The sequence below is a fragment of the Pyrus communis genome, chromosome 4, assembly GCF_041283825.1.
Source record: "Pyrus communis isolate YQ-2024b chromosome 4, ASM4128382v1, whole genome shotgun sequence".
Taxonomy (NCBI): domain Eukaryota; kingdom Viridiplantae; phylum Streptophyta; class Magnoliopsida; order Rosales; family Rosaceae; genus Pyrus; species Pyrus communis.
Window position 1 is genome coordinate 11,627,931 of NC_142568.1, and position 21,257 is coordinate 11,649,187.

A 21,257-nucleotide genomic window follows, 5' to 3' on the forward strand; every position below is an offset into this window, starting at 1 on the left:
TCATCTCATTACGCTTCCTTACCTTGGGCAGTGCAGGAACGATAGGTCTAAGCAGTCATTGATATGAAATCTAATTCAACCCAATTGTAATTTCAATTGGCCAATTAGTTCTATGTTGTCACTAATCAATCAACGCAACGCAATTCGATATCGTCGCTTTTCATTTATGTCGGTAGCTATCATATAATTAAAAATCATCGATTCTAATTTCATATCTCACCCAAACTAGTATGCTAGACTAAGAACTCTAAGTCTTGTGAGTAATCCGGATTAATCTCATGAGATGAAAATGAATGAGATAACGATCGAATATAGATTGATTTTGTGCCATATTCTTCCTTTTCTAGGGAAGTGAATCATGCAAAACGAGTTATTCGTTGTGCTTTAGGCCAATGACAGATTGCTTGGCTATCAGCAAGGTGCTAGACCCTCCAACAGGGGCAGCCAACTGTTCTTCAAGGGCAGCACACCATTCGGCGATGTTAACTTGACGTCTGTTAAGTATGTCTATCTTTGCAGGCATGTTTGCAATTGGTATATGATTTAATCGCTTTATCTAGATTAGAGGAATACATCACATTTTTTGTTTTTTTTATCATAGTTGTGGGATAAGACATAGTGGGCAACGTCCATGCTAATTCGTGTCATTCTTATCTCCCCTTAACGATGAGAAAACTGTCTCATCGAAGTAACAATCCGCAAATGTGTGGTGAAGAGATTGCTTGCAAGGGCTTGAAAGAACTAATTTGAAAGAGAATCATAATCAACAAAGATTCACATCATTCTTTGAGGACCCATATTGGTACATTGCGGCAACGCAACTTGGCACATAAAATGCACATCCAAATATGTAAGTACAAAACATCAAGTTCGTACCAGTAACCAATTGTGATGCTAGAAATGGTTGGGTGACAATGGGCCTCAACTAAACCAATATAGTTGCATTCACTTGAATTTTCGTAAATTCACAAAAAATTATAATTGAATACTACCAGATTATCACAAACTTTTTAAAAGTCATAAAAAGTATTTTATTCAATATATGGTAACTTTTGTTGACCTTTTGAAAGTCTCTATTGAATAGGGTTGGATTTGAGAGTCACACATATAACTTTATATATTATGGGCTTATTTGAAAGTATTTTTAAAATGACTGAAGACACTTTTAACAAAAAGAATTTTGAGACTAATTCTTCGTAAAAATGGAAGCAAATACTAGAAAAATGCTTAAAAGTTTCTTACAAGAAGCACATAACAGGAAACATTACAAGTATTTTTCAAACTTAAAAACATTTTATGTAAGACCGCTATCAGTTATTAAAAAAACACATATAAAAACAAAGGAAAACTAATGAAAAGGGTTTGAAAATTTTGAGTGTTAACGATAAGGACAAAATAAAATGTAAAATGAATAGTACCAGGATTGACTTTTTGGTGTAAAAATATAATTTTTCGTTAAAATAAACAGTAACCGAAACTTTTCGTTAAAGTTCTCTATAAACAATCCCTGTACATCCCCTTAGAGCAACTCCAGCGTTAGAGCCCTCCCCCTAGGCTATGCACTATTCAATCCACCTAATGAACAGTAACTGCCTTTAATGAACAGTAACTGTCTTTAATGAACAGTAATAGCCCTGGCAATAGCATTTGCATCTCCACCATTACACTTCAATAGCCCTGACAATAGGCAATAAAATATTAGTATTTTATTTATTTATAAAATAATACAAAATAATTTTAATTGTAATGTCGGATAAGATTTTTAATCGTTCTCGTTGCGCCACGTGTCATTATCCAAAGTATTATTAAATAATACAAAATAATTTTATTTGTAATTTCGGATAAGCTTTTTAATAGTAGTCGTTGCGCCACTTGTCATAAAATCCGAAAGGACAATTATTGGGGATGAATTTCCGATAAATTTTTTAATCGTGCTCGTTATGTCACATGTTATTATCCGAAAATACAATTATTGGTGATGAATTTCTAATAAGATTATTAACCAATCACGTCGCACCACGTGTCATAATCTGTTCACAATCTTTGAGAATAAATATTCAATAAATTGGAAACAACATAAATAATACAAACAATAAATAATAAATTACAACCCAAAGTGATTGGAAAATTATGGGCTCCAATTACAAAAAGTACTCTATTCATCATCACTTAACCAATTTGTGGTGCTAGGACCATCTTGGCTTGCTATCGCTTCTCTTGCACGCCTCCTTCGCACCACGTCCGCTTTCTCTGACTTCCAAAAAAATTTAGAATTTGGAGACTTCTCTTCTAAAGACGTGTTCATAATCTCACGATCTCGTTGAGCCCGTCTTTCTTCTCTAACATGTTCCCTTTCTTGCCTAAGTAGCTCTCTTTCTCTCTCATTAGCCTGAAATTCTCTCTCAATAGCTGCAGCTTTTGCGTCCTCTCTAGCCTTATCAGCCTCATATTTCGCCAGTTCCCTCGCCAAAGTCAATTCACCTTGGCGAGTAAGTTCTTCCATGAACTTTGCATAATCATTCTTGGAAGCACTCCCTTTTCTCTTTGAAGCCTTCTTACCTTGAGGCCTAATTGGATAACGAGTCGAACCCGACGCTTGTTCAGGGAGGGGCGTTTTGGGCACTTCTTCTGCATCATCTTCATTAACATGCGAGACATGATCAGGTGTAGAGTGTAGAGGGGTGCTGTTCATGTGCACTTCTGGACCAACTGGCACAACTCTAAATTTAGGACAATCTTTGACAATATTCCAACATTCCCACCGGTTGAATGATTTATTTTTGCTTTTGGTTTTGGCAGCGTACCAAGCTTGTGCTTGAAGTTCCTACACAATGCGGGAGAAGAAATAATTATAATGAAAATAAGTAACAAATAAATAATACAAACAACATAATTATAATGTAAGTAGGTAACAAATAAACAATACAAACAATAAATAATAAATTATGTAGGTAACAAATAAATAATACAAACAAATAATTATAATGTAAATTTGGGTATCAAATAAATAATATATTGTTACCTAATCCGAGTAATTTTCCCCACTTCGAATATTACTAGCTTGTGCCAAGGCATCTCTCCACGTACTAAACGATTGGCTAAGTAATTTCCAACGACTGGACATCGATTCTTTGGTTCTTTTCCCACCAATTTTCTCAAGATAATTGGTATGAATAAGACTCTACATTTCTCGCAACTGCATCTCATTACCCGTAAGAGAACTATGAGTAACTTCAACCCAGCTAGTACACAACGCAACATCTTCAATAAGCGACCAATTCGTACCTGCACCAGTGATCATTTTGTTGAAAAAAAATGGATTCAAACTTTGAGACAAAGAAAGGAATGTGATTGAAAGTAGTTGAGAAAATATGAAATTGTTGTGTAAGGTAGATGATAATGAGAAGGTATTTATAGAAAAGTAAAAACAATTTTTTCTAAAAAAAATTAGATTTTTTTTTGAATTTTTTACAATTTTTTTTAAATTTTTATTCAATTAATTAATCTCTGCCGTTGGATATAAAAAAATTTGAATTCCAACACTCCAGATTGTGCCACGTGTCACAACGGTAACTTTTCTTAATTTTAAAACCATTTTTTCTTTTATTTATTTATTTATAAAGCATATTAATATCCACCGTTGATCTCAGATCGAACGGTGGATATTAAATAAGACTTTTTTTTATTTTTTTTGACCATTGAGATCGAACGGTCCAAATTAAATATCCATTGAGATCGAACGGACCGTGGGAAGTCACGTGGCTTCCCAACGGTAACTGAAAAAAGTTAATTTTTTTTTCTTCTGATTTTGTGTCGGCGACGTGCCCCCACGAGCGAGTGGGGTGCACGCGCCTGACACAAAAAAAAAATTAAATAATGCCTGACGTCACATGGCCTCAAGCACTCGGGCTGGCAATTCTCCATGGGCCCGGAGCTCAGAGCTCCACTTTCACTCGGGCTTGTCCACGCTGGAGCCGGTCCACAGGGCCTCGGGCCCCTGTTCTGTCTCCCGTCCCCCGAGCAAATGCCCACGCTGGGCTTGCTCTTAAATATTCAGAAACAATGAATCGGGACAAAAACAGAATGTGGCGGACAAGTATTGCAGCACTCTACAAATGAGTAAAAAAGGAAATGACCGTTTTGGACGGTTCAAATACACATATCCCGAGGAACATTGAATGGAGACAAAAAACAGAATCCGTTGTTGTATGTCATTTCTGGTAAAGGTCTTCCCTATCGTATCATTATATAAGAGGATGACGACGCCACGTTTTTCCCGGTTCAACGCTCTCACAAATTTTCATTTGATTTGACCAACGACTAGCCTCATGGATTTGACGGAGCTGAAAACGGCGGTGGAGGAAGCGGAGCTCGTCGACGCCCACGCCCACAACATCGTCGCCGCCGACTCCACCATCCCCTTCATCAGCTGCTTCTCCGAAGCCACCGGCGACGCCTTATCCTACGCACCCCATTCCCTCTCCTTCAAGGTGTGTATTAACGACGCCCTCAACTCTCAACTCCGCTGCTATCTTACGCCTTTAGCATTCAATCTCAAGTCAACAGGTTATCGCTGTCGATTGTAACTGTAATCTATCTGACTGATGTTTCTGTGTTGCCAAAACGCTGTGTTTTTTGTGATGTTTTGGTATCGACGAGTTGCAGAGGAATTTGAAGGATGTCGCCGAGCTCTACGGATCGGAAAAAACCTTGCATGGAGTAGAAGAATACCGGAGACTGGCCGGATTGCAGGCAATTAGCTTGGCGTGCTTCAAAGCTGCAAGAATCTCTGTCATTCTCATTGATGATGGGTTGAGGTTTGACAAGAAGCTCGACATAGACTGGCATAAAAATTTCACGCCGGTTGTTGGCCAGATTTTGAGAATTGAGTATTTGGCTGAGGAAATTCTCAATGAAGTGAGTGGGACAACATTTGCATTGTTTGTAAAATTTTTTGAATTTTATGTTTTGTTTTGTTATATTATGTCCTGTATGTGATTCGAATCGCTTACTCGAAAATTCAGTTGCTGGAATTATATTTGGACATTAACATTGGCAAAGATCTAATGAAATTTTTCGAATTTATCTATGTTTTCAGTTTCTCATCGATCTGTTTGAGTTACTGAGCAACAAACACATATCATTAATTTTCTTGTCACTTTATGTTTGTTTTAGGAATTGCCCAGTGGATCGTCTTGGACACTGGATTTGTTCACCGAAAAGTTTGTTGGAAAATTGAAATCATATCCTTTTCAATAGCTATGGTGTTTGCGTTACTTTGTCATCTATTGGTGTAAAACTGTAACTTCCTGATTTAGTTGAATTCCTTATCGACTGTGCTACAGTTGGCAATAAGATTTTTGGCTTGAAAAGTATAGCTGCATATCGCAGTGGCCTGGAAATTAATACAAATGTTACTAGGGAAGATGCTGAGGAAGGTCTTGCTGATGTGTTACGTGGTGCGTACTGCATTTTGATGGGTTTTTTGCTATGTTTACACCTATGTATTCTGATTAGATTAATCTATGTTTCCAGCTGTACAGCCTGTTCGCATATCAAATAAAAGTTTTATCGACTTCATCTTCACTCGTAGTTTGGAGGTTGCTCTGCTTTTTGACTTGCCCATGCAGATACATACGGGGTAATTGTAATTTTGAGATTATTAAAATGTTTTTACATTCTGCTTTGTTTGATTTCTGAGACTTATCAAAAGGAAATGATAACTAATAAATTCTCTGTCACTAGTTGAAGAAATATATCTGAAGATTAGCTGACTAATCCTTGCATTTCAGGAGATTAAATCCATCATGGAAGCCCGGTAATGTTGATTTCTGTAGAACTAATGTAATGTCCAGGAGGTTGATCCATTTCTAGGAAGCACCAAACAGATTTTTAGATTTTAAGTTATTATTCCCGGCCTACTATTAATTCCAGTAGGAAAGTGCTTCAATCTGTATGGTAATATGTTTGTTTTTTTTTTTAAATTATGATGTCCGTGTACTAATAATTAACCACATGTAACTAGTTTTGGTGATAAAGATTTGGATATGCGGCTATCCAATCCTCTTCATCTTCGGGATGTTCTTGAGGACAAGAGATTTTCTAAATGCCGTATGGTTCTTTTACATGCATCCTACCCATTTTCAAAAGAAGCATCATACCTAGCCTCCATTTATCCCCAGGTAAGGTTTTCTAATTCTCTGTGAATTACATTATTTTGCACATTGGAAATACCCTTGCAAGTTCTTACGGTTGATAAACACTTTCCCTTACAGGTGTACCTTGACTTTGGGTTGGCTGTCCCTAAGCTCAGTGTCCATGGGATGATATCTTCAGTCAAGGAACTTTTAGAGCTAGCTCCAATTAAGAAGGTACGGCATGTGAAATATAAGCTGATAACAAATGAAGAAACTATGCATTCTAAGTTCTAGGAGCACCTACAGAGAGATTTTTCCTCTGTATAGAAAATTAAGCATGATTTAGGCAGTCCAGAGTATTCTACTGAACTATCTGCTCGAAGCAGTTTAGTGATCAGGGTGTTCTATTATTCTTCCAAGACCTGGCCATGAAGCTATCTGATGTCATGTTTGATTCATCCCTCTTAGCTATATGTAAATTCTGCAGACGGATAGTAGGTAGAGTTGTAGAATAATTAAAGATGTCTCCATAATGGTCTGCGCACTGTGTAAAAAATGGAGAGATGTTTCCTTTTGTGTGCATGCATGCCCATGTTTGTTCTTTCCCCTACTAAATCTGAATTAGTAATACATCTGACTGTTGAGCATGAATCGATTTGCAGGTGATGTTTAGCACTGACGGCTACGCATTTCCTGAAACTTTCTACTTAGGTTTGTTACTATATCTACTTAATATTGTATTTGTCTTTTTTATAGTGTTGAAAATTTGTTTATGCAATAGATGTTTTATTGCGTTAGCACATGGTACTAGAATTTTTAAACATATGTTTGACGTCTGCTAAATTATGAAGTGAATTAAGTTTTGTATACAATAATGCATGTCTGTTAGTTATCCACAACCACAATGATGAAAATAGACCTTGTTGTCTGAAGAATAGATGTCTTTTTTTCTTCTGTGGCCGAGGACCACTAGTTGTCTCAATCTGTTTGTATAAGTATGTTGGATTAGCACTAGGTTTTGCAAAGGAAATGCCCTGTCAAATTAAAATATGTGTTATTAAAACATGACTAGAATGATACAAGAAGTTAAAGTAGGTATATTTTATCAAACTCAACATGTATATGTTGGTGAAAGTACCTCCGACTCCTTATTAATAACTATTTTACGCACTTACAATAAGATATAGAATCCAAATTGACTTCAGTTATTTTTATTTTATCTATATATTTGAGTTAGAGGTCACTTTGAGTTTTTACTATTTTATCTATATGTTTGATAGGTGCAAAAAAAGCACGTGAAGTTGTTTTCTCTGTCCTACGGGATGCTTGTGCTGACGGCGATCTCTCAGTCCCTGAAGCTGTTGAGGCTGCTAAAGACATATTTTCACAAAATGCGATTCAGTTTTACAAGATTAATTATACTGTAAAATCTTCTGGTTCAAATAATTATGTATCACCGGACTTCGTGAAGGTGAACAGTAATGACTCAGAAAATGATGTCTCACTTGTTCGTGTTATCTGGGGTGATACTTCAGGACAACAGAGATGCCGTGTAAGTTCTATTTTCTTTTGGTTGAAATATACAATAGTACTTACATACGTATATTCTCATTAGAGAGAGTGACCATGTGTGTATGTGTGTGTGTGTCTCTGTATCTGTGTCTCTGTGTGTGGGTGTGGGTGTGGGTGTGGGTGTGTGTGTCTGTCTGTCTGTGTTGGTGTGTGTGGGTGTGTGTGTGTGTGTGTCTGTGTGCGCACGTGCGTGTGGTGGGTGCATTGTTCCAGTTGCAAGAAAGTGACAGTTGTGAAAAGGATACAGGTCAGAAGCTACATGTGGGCCTGAGGTGACCATCGGTCAAACAGAAATTGTCCCAGATTCTCTCAACAAATTGCTTTCCTAATCAAAAAACAAGATTCACAGTTTCATTTATGAGAAAAATGAAAGAGAAGTTGCTCATTTTAGATATAGTGGGAATACCACTTTGTGAAACTTCTTGGTAGTTATGGTTCACTCATCTCATGATGTGCATTTTGAAGAGAACTGTTGCATAGCACATTATCATACCAGACATACAACAATGCCTTTTTATGCTTTACCCATGGTGAAACTAGTAACAATCTGTTGAGTAAATGATAGTAAGAAACCAGTTGCTGTTACTTTTTCGTAACTTATGTTCTCTTATAATCAAGATCATAGATTCCTATGGGGAAATTATCATCCTAAACTGTTTCTAATTTTAATAGGTGACTTGAAATTGCATAGATTTTGATTTCATTTGCTGCATTCATTGTCCATCACCGTTTCAGGTTGTTCCCAAAAAGCGATTCAATGATGTTGTTATAAAAAATGGTATTGGTTTGACTTTCGCTTCTATGGGAATGACTTCATTTGTTGATGGTCCGGCTGATGAGACTAATTTGACTGGAGTGGGTGAGATCAGACTCATGCCTGATTTATCGACTAAACGGAAAATTCCATGGTACTTTTAAACTCCATGAGGTTTCCAAGTATATCTTTCTATCTGAGTAACAATATGTTCATTTTAGCAACAGCATCTAAAATGTTTCATTTTTAGTAATGTGTTATTTTATTTAATACCAATATTTTCCTCAACAGGGTAGAACAAGAGGAGATGGTTTTGGCCGATATGCATCTAAAACCGGGTGAAGCATGGGAATACTGCCCAAGAGAAGCCTTACGTAGGGTTTCAAAAATTTTGAAAGATGATTTTAACTTGGTAGGTTGAATTATTAATAGTTTACTTATATTTTCTTCTCAAAAAATAGTTTACGTATAGATGAATTTGGTGATTATACTTGATGCTCTTTGTGGAAGATGCTATGTTTTTTCCCCTCTAATTGATAGGCTGCTATTACTCAGGACTCAGGAAGTTTGTTTTTCATCTGTATTGCAATGTAATCAGTTAAGCTTATGTTCGTATTGTTGGTGGACTGCTTGTTCACTTTATTGCACTAATGTCCAATTCATCGACAAGTTATATATGCTTTATATCACTAAAAAGGAGCAATAAATCTTCAATGTCATTTGTCCAGGATATGAATGCAGGATTTGAGAATGAGTTTTTTCTCTTGAAAGGTATACTAAGGTAATGGATACTTCTGACTCTAAGTCAGTTTCTAATTGAACATTTTACATACATTGTGACAATTTTGTATACAAAATCTAAAACTGTGCAGGGATGGGAGGGAGGAATTGATCCCATTTGACTCAACACCCTACTGCTCTGCATCAGCATATGATTCTGCTTCCTATTTATTTCACGAAATTGTTCCTGCTCTTCATTCATTGAATATTACCGTGGAGCAGGTGAAGAAAACTCATGATTTTGTTGCTTATTGTTTTTATAGTTTTGTAGGACGAACTTTTCCATCAAAATACCATGCTGTGTAATTTATAGGTCTTTTTATCCATCCATTCTTTTGTTTATGTCATTTGGAGGTAAGGATCCACCATTTCACATGATTAAGTTATATCTAAGAATAAGGGTTCATTTATTTTGTCTTGACTTTTTGATAAACTGATCTTGCTTGTTGAAGTTCGATGTGGTGTGGGCCCCACAACTAATCTCCATTTAAAAAAAAATGGGGATCTCTTCCCTTAAAGGCCTCCTCTATATATATGTGTGTGTGTGTCTATATACATATATATACATATATACAGATATATATATATACATATATATATGTATATATATATATCTGTATATATGTATATATATGTATATATATATGTGTATATATATGTGTGTATATATATGTGTCTATATGTGTGTATATATATGTGTCTATATATGTGTATATATGTGTATATATATGTGTATATATGTGTATATATATATGTGTGTGTATATATATATATGTATATATATCAATGTATTAAAAGGCGAAGGCATATGCAAGGCTTCCCATGGATAGCCCTGCCTAGATGTGAGGCGAAGCCTCACAGTACCTAAAATTTTGATATATATATTATATATAATTACATATATAGAATATAATACTATATGTATATATATATATATCTATATATATGTATATATATGTATATATATATATGTGTATATATATGTGTGTATATATATGTGTCTATATGTGTGTATATATATGTGTCTATATATGTGTATATATGTGTATATATATATGTGTGTGTATATATGTATATATATATATGTGTGTGTGTATATATATATGTATATATATCAATGTATTAAAAGGCGAAGGCATATGCAAGGCTTCCCATGGATAGCCCTGCCTAGATGTGAGGCGAAGCCTCACAGTACCTAAAATTTTGATTTATATATTATATATAATTACATATATAGAATATAATACTTTGTAAAATAAATATAATTATAACTAAATCAAAGATAATTTCATCTTCTTCATTATGAAGTCTAGTTGTACTTAGGAACTATGTCATAAAGTCTTAAAATGTTATAATTATTTATTTTACTGTAAGTAATTATACAGAACTTCAAGAGAAATAAGGGTGAGTGACCACATTTATAATTTAATCTTAACTTATAAGGTACTTCAAGAGAAATAATGAAACTACCTTATATATATAAGGTACTTCAGGATGAATAAGTATGTCAAAAAGTCTTAAAATGTTATAATTATTTATTTTATTGTAAGCAATTATAGAGAACTTCAAGAGAAATAAGGGTGAGTGACCACAATTGAATAAGTTAGTTTAATCTTAACATGGTATTACTACGATATGATATGATAATTTTCTTTTATTGTCAGCGTAGTAGAGTTTAACGGGTGTAGTTTACATACAATAGAGCACTCTAGTATCTTCCATTTGTAGCTATTTAATTTATGTTTTAATATTAAATACAGGCAACTTCTCTGTCTTTCACTCCCCATTCTTAAGATTTTTCTGGTAGACCTTTATTAAGGGCTCTCTCTCTCTCTCTCTCTCTCTCTCTTTCTTTATCTACCTCACCCAATAGCTTGCTGCAAATGCAATTCAAGTGTGACCAGCTTTTATTAACTTTTGTCGTTGTACAAACTGTAGTTACATGCAGAAGCTGGGAAAGGTCAATTTGAGATGGTACTTGGGCACACAGCTTGTATGCATGCTGCTGACAACCTGATTTATACTCGTGAAGTTATTAGAGCCATCGCAAGGAAACGTGGATTGTTGGCAACTTTCATGCCTAAGTAGGTTCTTGAATTTTCCCTACAGATGTAGATGTGACATACCTATTTCAGTGAAAAAAAGCAAGAATGTCGATTAGTTTAATTTGGGGACTTAATGTTCAACTGGGCTTGGCTGTTTCTCATTATTTTTCTTCTTTGATGTCCCTAACTAAATGTACTCTGCGTAACTTTGGGGTCTCTTGGGCAGGTATGCTCTTGATGACATTGGCTCTGGCGCGCATGTACATCTTAGTTTGTGGCAGAATGGCACAAATGTGTTTACGGCATCTGGTGGTTCCTCTCGGCATGGAATGTCAAAGATTGGGGAAGAATTCATGGCAGGGGTTTTACACCATCTTCCTGCAATTTTGGCATTTATAGCACCGATTCCAAATAGGTGACACCAAACTCCCCCAATTGAATTATTGCATTATTTGTTGTTTTTTGTGTCTAGTAATTTATGAGTCTATGGTTCCATGTTTGGTATCAAAATAATATCTCATGGGTGCCTTTCACAATGTTTTGAAGCATCTAAAGTTTGATGCTTTCAATTTTGAGCTTTTGAGTAACATATATGTAAAGCTTATGAGCTAAATTTGTATTAGATGTACAATTTTGTAGGAGATACGATATCATAGCTTAGAATGCATTTTCATACCTTTTTATTCTACCTTAAAATTGCTTTGATCGAAATATCCACTCTTATTTTCAACCATTATTTGGTGTAGTTATGACCGAATTCAACCTAATACATGGAGTGGAGCATACAAGTGTTGGGGAAAAGAAAACAGAGAAGCTCCGTTAAGAACTGCATGCCCACCTGGAATACAAGCTGGTTTGGTGAGCAACTTTGAGGTTAAATCATTTGATGGATGTGCAAATCCACACTTAGGCTTGGCTGCAATACTTGCTGCTGGTATTGATGGTCTTAGGAATCATCTTCATCTCCCTGAACCTGTTGGTAAGATAACATATTATTCTTGATAAAATGTGTATTGAGTTGACCTTCTATTCCTGACATATTAATAATATATCCTCAATTCGTTGAACAGATACAAATCCTTCTGGCCTTGGTGCAGAAGTAGAAAGGTTGCCGAAATCACTTTCTGAATCTTTAGAAGCTCTCAAGGAAGACAATTTGTTCGCAGATTTACTTGGGGAAAACCTATTGGTTGCGATAAAAGGGGTCCGCAAGGTACGTTTTGAATATGATTTTGCAATGGTGTTCTAGTAAATTATTTCGACCATTGCAAAACATTACTGAAAATTTAGAACGATTAACTATCGCGATTTTCCGTTTGCAGGCAGAGATTGACTACTACTCGAAGAACAAAGATGCATACAAGCAACTTATATACCGCTATTGAGTTAATTAGCTTATTGTCTTGTGACTATTCCTGGTTTAGTCAAGCTCTGATCCTGTACTTTCTTAAGCTCCTCTACCGAACGTAAACAAGTTTGGAAATAATGTAAGCACTAAGCATAATTGATGCTATAAAAACTTAAAACTATATTTTCTACCGAACGTAAACATGTATGGATTAATGTATAATATTTTATATGGTCAACGACAAACTTGTCAAACAAACTTGTCAACGCTGGGGAAATTTGTGCTCTCGTGGTTGAAAATCCCTTCCATAGTGAGGTTTTCATAGTGATGCTATAAAAACTTAACTATATTTTCTAGACCACTGGTGGTTGATTGATTTTAGGATATCACATTTTTGTAATGTTTGAGAGATTACATTGGTGTACTATCTAACTTGGAAAATGACGTGTACATGCCACGTCAATGAATAAATTTATCTAATTGAATATTGGTTGTATGCAGTGATGGATCTAGGAAAAAATTATTTAGGAGGTCATATATAAAAATTCACAAACATATCTTAGACATATATTAACCTTAAAAATTAAACCCTAATTCCATCATTTATAATGTATAGAATGATAACAATACAAGTTACAATTGTCCACGACACTTGAAAATGCTGCATTATAGCTTCGTTATCAATAGAAGAAAAAACATTGTTCTTAATTTAAACAACCATGTTTCACTCAATCATTGATCTCTTATTTGGTTACGTGATGTACTTTTCAAAATAAATAGTGGAAAAGGCTATTGCCACAGAAGCAATAGTAACTAACAAAACCAAAGCCAATGTAATAAAAAATACACATGACTACATACTCTATTCTTCCCTGCCTCCACCATTTTTATACAAGACTACCAATTCCTTTCAATAACAACAACAACAACAAAACCTTATCCCATTAATGGGATTGGCTATATGAATCCTAGAACACTATTACACTGGCTTTTGTGTTATGTTTTCCGTTAGATCCAAGTAATCTAAGTCTTTTCTTAGAGTCTTTGTCCAAGTCTTCTTAGGTCTTCATTTACCCCTTTAGCCTTGAACCTCTGTCTTGTAATTGCATCTTCTAACCGGAGCGTCTATAAGTCTTTGCTTCACATGTCCAAACCACCTTAACCGATTTTCTCTTATCTTACCTTCAATTTTGGCTACACCTAATTCACCTCATTCCTAATATTGTCCTTTCTCATGTGTCCACACATCTAATTAAGCATTATCATCTCCGCTACACTCATTTTGTGTACGTGTTGATACTTCATTGCCCAACATTCCGTACCATAAAGCATTGATGGCCTTATTATCGTGTTATGAAATTTTCCCTTAAGCTTTAGTGGCATACGCCTGTTACACAACACACCCGGTGCACTCTTCCACTTCATCCATCCGGCTTGTATTTTATGATTGAGGTCTCCATCCAATTCTTCGTTTTGCAAGATAGATCCAAGATAGTGAAAGCGTTCACTCTTTGATACTTCTTGATCTCCAATCCTCACCCCTAACTCATTTGAACCACCGTTTCCATTGAACTTGCACTCCATAGACTATGTCTTTGACTTACTTAGGTTAAGACCTTTAGATTCCAATACTTCCCGCCAAAGGTTAAGCTTCGCATTTACTCCTTGAGTTTCATCTATCAGCACTATATTGTCTGCAAATAGCATACATCAGGAATATCATCTTGGATATGTCCTGTTAACTCATCCACTACCAATTCCTTTCAATTGAAAAAAATTTCACTACTCGAACGCATACTAAGAATATAATGCCCAAGTTGATCTTAAAATGCCAAGGGTTGATAGGTAGAAAATTCATTTGGATAAATTGAACAAAACGAATTAGTTTTTGTTCATCAAAACCTAAGAATGAAGCATTCGGACTCAAAATTTTGACCAAGTAAATTTTAAAAGAATAAATTCATCTTTGAGGTATTTTATCAAGTAGTTGGAGGGCATGTATGAAGGGCAACTCCAACCTTCAAAAGGGCAACTCCAACCTTCAAAAGGGCAATACCCAAGTCCTCCATAAATATTTACCGCAAGGTTAGCTGACCCTCCTTAGCCCCTAATGGGTCTATCCCTGATTGTATATATAACTTACTTAACACATAAAATAATACACCAATGTAATTTAAAAACGTAGACATAGTTTACCTAACATTATTCTTATAAAAACTAATTTGAAAAGTCATAAACAAACAATTGTGCAATATCCTTTTGTACCGTGATCCAAATTGCAGTTTTTTTTTATTTTTTTATTTTTTATTTTTTTATTTTTTTTTTGGAGAAACTCGAAATGCATTCCCCAACTAGGCAAAAGCCAAAGTACAAAAGGAAAGTCAGAAATGGCTAACAAGGTTAACAAAATAAGTAGAGAACACAAGGTTGGTCCGCGTAAAATAATTCTTTTGTCTACGAAGAGTTGCCGAAGCATGAAAATATTTGTTACTGTGAACACCTAATTGTAACCAATGAATCCTTGCCCTTTGAGCCAAATATGTTTCTCCTTGTAAATGTAATTTTTTTTTCTTTTAATTTCTGAAATGAGATCTTTCTCGTTTTGTAATAATTCTAGACTTTTAAAGTAAAAATATTATTTTTGGACGTCTCTAAGCTTAATATTCGCATCACCTATTTTAACAATAACCATAATGATTCAAACAATTTTATTTAGAATGGTGAACAAATAACAAATAACATATAACAACCTTATAAGTGTTTTACTTAAAATTTTTGTTGAATTAAGTGTTTTTCTTAAATTGAATTTTTAGGTCATCAATATTTCTTCTATTTTTTTGTTTTTTATGGAAGAATAAATTCATTCAAAGAAAAAAACTTCGAGTATAACCATTTTCAATCCAATTGAAGAGAAAAACATTTCTAGCAATAGTGGGTAAAAGACCTTTCATGAATGGAGTGCCCAACAATAGTGGGGACGGAATTCTGGATCTCAAATGAGGTGGTATATGCTTAGGACACGAAATTCTGGATCTCAAATGAGGTGGTAATGCTACCAATGCTTAGGACACGAAATTCTATTAGTTTTTTTTATCTTAAACAAAAAACTAATGGAATCGACAAAGTGTAACAAACAATGAAGGTAAACGGGGAATTGAGATCTATCTCCAAATCTCAGTGTTTGGAGTTGGCAGACTCAGAGATCCGGATTACTAAATTTAAATCCTAGAACTCCTATTTGTCCATTTCACTGGCCGACCTCATACAAATTGGGTCCAGATCTCTTTCTTCCTTAAATGGCCTGAATCTCTATGTCCACTGGTTCCGAACGTCAAGATAAAGAGAGGATCTCGTTTCGGATAACGGGCCAAAAAACCCATTCAAGTCATACATAAACTGGTGTATAAAGTATGATAACTAAAGGATAACGGGCCAAAAAACCCATTCAAGTCATACATAAACTGGTGTATAAAGTATGATAACTAAAAAATAACGAGCAAAAATGCCCACACTTTGCTGGGGGTTTTCAAACCATTTAGGAAGATAATATTGTTTATTAGCATATTTTTGTTTCCAATTTGGACTCTGAACACTTGAATCTCAATTGGTTTTCTTCTATTTTGTGCCCTTGAATAATTTTGGATTTTGCACTGTGTTTCTTTGTTTGATGATAATTTGGATTATTGGCTTTGCTTTTTCCAACCTTTGGATGGTAGTGAAAAAAAATTACGCCCTCCAGATTATGAACAATATTTTGCCTACTAAAAAAAAGAGTAGGAGTTCCTGCTCAAAATTATTTGTTGGCGATTTATAGAACTCTGTTTTTATAATCAGAATCGTTCATATTATAAATTACTCTATAAAGAGCCCCTCTGTAAAAAATTAACTAAAACTAAGGTCGTTTAGTCATCGAACTGTATAAAAACAAATAAAGGAAATTGGTAAAAGTATTGCGAACCGTCTATGTATTTGCTAGAATAGATTAACTAAACGATCTTAGTTTTAATTCATTTTTATAGATATGATCTTTACTATGTGATTTATAGTATAAACGGTTATGATCATAAGCACAAAGCTCTTTGATTCGAAAACGAAAAGTTTTGAGTAAGAATTCTTACTTATTTTTTAGTAGCCAAGCATTGTTCCCAAATTATATAACATAGAGAACAAAATAAACAAATCAAAACAACAGGATTTAGAGAAGATAATCAAGCAAAACACTTCATTTCAATATCCAAGCATACTTACACATTATATTCTTTTTCTGGTTCTCAAAAAAACACATTTTGGGGTTAAACTACAAAGACATTGCTGCAAACATCAAATGCCACAAATACAAATGCAAAACATGCACAAAAATCTTTAACTGAAATAAGAACTACTCAATTCAACATTATAATATTATAATTTCTTATAATGGAATCTTATAAGTGGATTATTACTGATATATCAATACACATCGCCTTAACTTTTTGGAATCCCAGAAAACCAACACGGAAAATCATGCCAGGTGAATTTTTAAATTTCACTTTTTTCCAATTCATTTCTTGGGTCAAAGAAACGAAAATTGAAATGAAATTAAAAAAAAGGGCCCACTAATACATGAGTGTCTCATCTTTATCAGAAAAATGATACAAATAAATAGTAAAAATAATATTTTTATGAAATTAATTAGATCTAATCTGCCCTTTTGTTTTCAGGTTTCCAAAGAATATTTCAAAACCAACGGATGTGCCTAAAGAAGCAGAAGTTGATGTGAAATATTTTAACATTCAAATTAAAACCCTATGATTGTAGTATATGAAAGTATGGATCGTTTTAGGCCGGGGATTAGAAGGGATGCTAATCAACACAATTAAGACTCAAAAAAACACTAAAATAGACTCTATAGACTCTAAACTAACTTAAAACACTCAAAACAGCAACAAACACTTAAAAAGACTCAATTTTAGACCTAACAAGTATTTTGGACGAAAATAAACCTTAACTTGACTCAAAAGACTCAAAGAAAACAGATTTTGACTCAAATAACAAGACTAAATGAAAGGGGGATTGTTTTTGACGAATTTAAAACTTAAAACAAAAACTTTGGAGAAAATACTTTGGAAAAACGAATTTAAGTAAAATAAATGGGTGGAAGGCTAGAGGGTCCTTCTCCACACATGATATATGCATACGAACAAATGTCCAGTTATTACTCCTTTAGACTATGAATGACAACGCCCCAAGTTAGTTGCATCGCACAACTAACCATCAGATTTTCCTTATTTCATCGAATTAGATGGAATACGCATCTAAACCAAATTATCTTTCTCAAGTTCCATATATGAAACGCATGATAGAGATACATGTCAAAAGTCATTAAGTTCTATGAAAATCATAAGCATTGACAAGGCATTCATCACTATGAAACGCATGAGACTCATACCAAGGATTTACTTAACACGATTGTGACTAGCAACCTCCACTACTTGTGAATATAAGTGAATAACTCTTACGTGAAACCCCCTTATACTCTAGCATCAAATTCATGCATGCAAATTAAGTGTCGATCCCCAACCCACATACATAAACAAGTTTTAATAACTTAGATAAGCAAATCACATTCATGCCTTAAGAAACAATAACTGGACGTAATCAATTCATATAAACCATATAATCATGGCTTCGAATTCACCTCTAACTAAAAAGAAGTTAGTTCCACATGTTCGCAAAACAAAGATAATTAAACTTAAACATTAAAAACAAAGATAGAATACACCTAGAAACACTCCAGGTGGCTCCTCCTTCCTTCCTTGCTGCCAACAATGGGGATTTGTGTGAATTTAGGTTCTTGAGGTGTGGTGGATGGTGTGATGTGAATTTGTGGTAGAGGGTGGTGGTTTTTGAGTGTTGTGGCATCAAGTATTTATAGGGTGAAGGGGAGGCACGAATTTGGGCTGAAAAGGAGAGGAATTAGGACTCCAAATCACCAAAGAACAATGATACTTTCAATTAGATTCCAAGGAGGACAAGGAATGGTCCTTGTGGCAGATTCTAGAACTTCTAGAAGGGTTACATGTTGCATAAACTTAATGCACGAAAATAGGGCTTCTAGAACTTGATATTTAGGTGATTTAATGTGAAAAGGAGTTCTCTTTGAAGTTGGAATTAAGGTAGGAAAAGATTAGGATAGGATAAGATAAGATAAGGTTGGATAAGGTTTGGATAAGATAAGGAAATTTGGATAAGGTTCCTTATTTCTTGCTCTTTCGTTATCTTCTTTGCATTTGGACTTCTTTCTCCAGATTTTTAGCCTTTCCTAGCATCTCTTGACTTCAATTTCGTCCATCCACATTGCTCCATAGTTAAGCTGTCCAATCCATGCCCAAAACTGCTCCAAATAGCCTCAAAATGCACTTTCTTGCTCCTTTTGCCATTAGGACCTAAAAACATACGAAAATAGCTTAAAAGACTAAAATAGATAGTAATTAAGTAACTAAATGCAAGGAAACAACATAACTAAGTAGCATAAATATGGTCCTATCAGAAGTTCTCGCAGCTTTACCAAGAATCAAGCTTTCATCATATGGTAGTCTCACAGAATCCATCAACAAGATCAGCAATTCCTTAATATACATTGTGGAATGGAAAAAAAGAGATTTAGAGCTAAAATCAGTTTCATTCTCTTTACAATTGTGTAAGAAATTCATCAACTAACCGAAAAAAATATCAATGCATTGGGATATTGGGAGTGAAATCACATTTCTTACTTTTCTCAGATAGTAAAATATTCTACCAAAAACTATAACAATATTTGAATAATATATAACTAAACAAAAATATTAAGTACATATATTATTTGTGAACCAAAATTAGAAATCAGAATAGGGATAATTCTGAAAACTAGATAGTAGAACTTTTATACTTCTTTATGTGATAGAATTGATAAAGAAAAAAAAAGCCCAAATTCCAATCAAGAAAAGTGAAAACTTTAAACCGAAATTTAAGCTTTACATGAAGATCGGCAGTAGCAAAAGAAAATTGAGTCCAACACCAGCTACGTCGGATGGTGAGAGAACTTCGAAGGGGCGACGTCGGATGGAGAGGGACGAAGCGGCTGGATGCCCAGCCTTTGACACGCTATCAGTTATGAGGGCATCTTCAAGCAACAATATACAATATATAGGTTGTGTATTGCTGGCAATGGAATTTAAATGAGAGGCAGAGAGGAAACTAGAAACAATCGCAACTAAAAACATAACAACAAGCTTGTACTATATAACAATACCTTAGCCGCACAAGAATCCCCAAAATAAAAACCAAAAAGATTAATCACCATGCCATCGCCTAATTTGCGAGCTCTTTTGGGTTCCCTGGTGGTCTTTCTTTTTGTACTAGCTGACCATGTTCATGTGGTTGCTGCTAACCGCGGCCAGTTTGTAGTTCACTACCCCATAAAGCACCATAAGCCAAGGTTCACAGCTGGTCCTTGGAAGCAAGCTCATGCCACATTCTACGAAGGTGGCGCGGGAACATTTGGCGGAGCTTGTGGTTACCATGACGTGGTTCAAGAAGGCTATGGCCTCGAGACAGTGGCACTGAGCAATGCTTTGTTCAACAATGGGTTGTCATGTGGTGCATGCTATGAAATCAAGTGTGTGGATGAGCCTCAATGGTGCAAGCCAGGGAGCCCTGTTCTCGCTGTTACTGCAACCAACAATTGCCCACCAAATTGGAATCAGCCTAGTGATAATGGAGGATGGTGCAATCCGCCACGCGAGCATTTCGATATAGCCAAGCCTGTGTTCCTCAACATTGCCGAGTACAAGGCGGGCATTATTCCAGTCACGTACCGTAGGTGATTAAATGCATGCATGCATTGAATAGATTAATACATATAAATGGTTTTATCATGAGTACCAACGTTGTGAGACTCTGAACCACACATGACTAGCATAAGGATTTCAATGGTCCACATTGAAAAGTATCACAACATAATATATTAATTTCATGTCAAGAGAACATTTTGCTTTGTAAGAAAGATTTTATTGATTTCTAGAAATCGTTTTGTAGGGTTCCATGCCAGAAGAAAGGAGGCATTCGATTCACAATAACCGGGAACCCTTATTTCAATGAAGTTTTGGTATGGAACGTGGGAGGAGCTGGGGACATCATCAGCTTGCAGGTGAAGGGCTCCGACAAGCTCAAATGGACCACAATGAGTCAGATGTGGGGTCAGCGGTGGGTTACTGGTGCCAAGATGGTCGGTGAGTCGCTGACCTTCCGAGTTGAAGCAAGTGATAGAAGACACTCAACTTCATGGCATGTTGCCCCCAAGACTTGGCAGTTTGGCCAGACTTTTGAAGGCAAGAACTTCCGATAGATCAAAAGCACATCATAAGCTTCAATGCTTGGTGCATGTTGAACTCCTCCACATATTATTTGAACTAGTTTGGCTTGTCATTGCAAAAGTATATATACTGACCATGGAATTCATGCCTGACCATGTAATAATAAAAGCAAGGCACTCATATAGACCATATCACGTTTTCGTAAATTTTCCTTCTTCAATATTTTTCTTTGAGTGGTGCTACAGTCCTCTCATATTTCTTCACCACCTTATATTCATTTGTCATGAA

General features: G+C 35.2%; 2 protein-coding genes across 3 annotated transcripts; both read left to right on the plus strand.

Annotated features, from left to right (window-relative positions):
* The first annotated feature begins 4,206 nt into the window (after positions 1-4,206).
* On the plus strand, positions 4,207-12,894 carry NODGS (nodulin/glutamine synthase-like protein). The gene is made up of 18 exons (XM_088692461.1): positions 4,207-4,490; positions 4,666-4,917; positions 5,176-5,242; positions 5,343-5,459; positions 5,536-5,641; positions 6,026-6,182; positions 6,276-6,371; positions 6,800-6,848; positions 7,418-7,689; positions 8,445-8,617; positions 8,755-8,875; positions 9,192-9,244; positions 9,336-9,465; positions 11,182-11,327; positions 11,515-11,703; positions 12,035-12,267; positions 12,359-12,501; positions 12,611-12,894. Exons 1-18 carry the CDS (start codon positions 4,329-4,331, stop codon positions 12,671-12,673), a joined length of 2,529 nt encoding a protein of 842 aa, XP_088548587.1. The 5' UTR covers positions 4,207-4,328; the 3' UTR covers positions 12,674-12,894.
* Positions 12,895-19,955: 7,061 nt separating this feature from the next.
* LOC148697429 (expansin-A4-like) lies at positions 19,956-21,044 on the plus strand. 2 transcript variants are annotated; one of them, XM_088692463.1, is made up of 3 exons: positions 19,956-20,033; positions 20,079-20,476; positions 20,692-21,044. In XM_088692463.1, the coding sequence occupies exons 1-3, from the start codon at positions 19,956-19,958 to the stop codon at positions 20,999-21,001; spliced, it is 786 nt and encodes a 261-aa protein (XP_088548589.1). In that variant the 3' UTR covers positions 21,002-21,044. The 2 variants fall into 2 exon arrangements, with proteins under 2 accessions (XP_088548589.1, XP_088548588.1); XM_088692462.1 differs by having other exon boundaries at positions 19,956-20,476.
* The last annotated feature ends 213 nt before the right edge of the window (positions 21,045-21,257 follow it).

What these genes read in the sequence shown, in the direction of transcription:
- NODGS (XM_088692461.1), top strand. Translation starts at nt 4,329, where the DNA reads ATGGATTTGACGGAGCTGAAAACGGCGGTGGAGGAAGCGGAGCTCGTC. An exon ending in CTGAGGAAATTCTCAATGAA is followed by an intron (nt 4,918 to 5,175) that starts GTGAGTGGGACA and finishes TGTTTGTTTTAG; the next exon opens with GAATTGCCCAGTGGATCGTC. An exon ending in TTGGCAACTTTCATGCCTAA is followed by an intron (nt 11,328 to 11,514) that starts GTAGGTTCTTGA and finishes TCTCTTGGGCAG; the next exon opens with GTATGCTCTTGATGACATTG.
- LOC148697429 (XM_088692462.1), top strand. Translation starts at nt 19,956, where the DNA reads ATGCCATCGCCTAATTTGCGAGCTCTTTTGGGTTCCCTGGTGGTCTTT. An exon ending in ATTCCAGTCACGTACCGTAG is followed by an intron (nt 20,477 to 20,691) that starts GTGATTAAATGC and finishes ATCGTTTTGTAG; the next exon opens with GGTTCCATGCCAGAAGAAAG.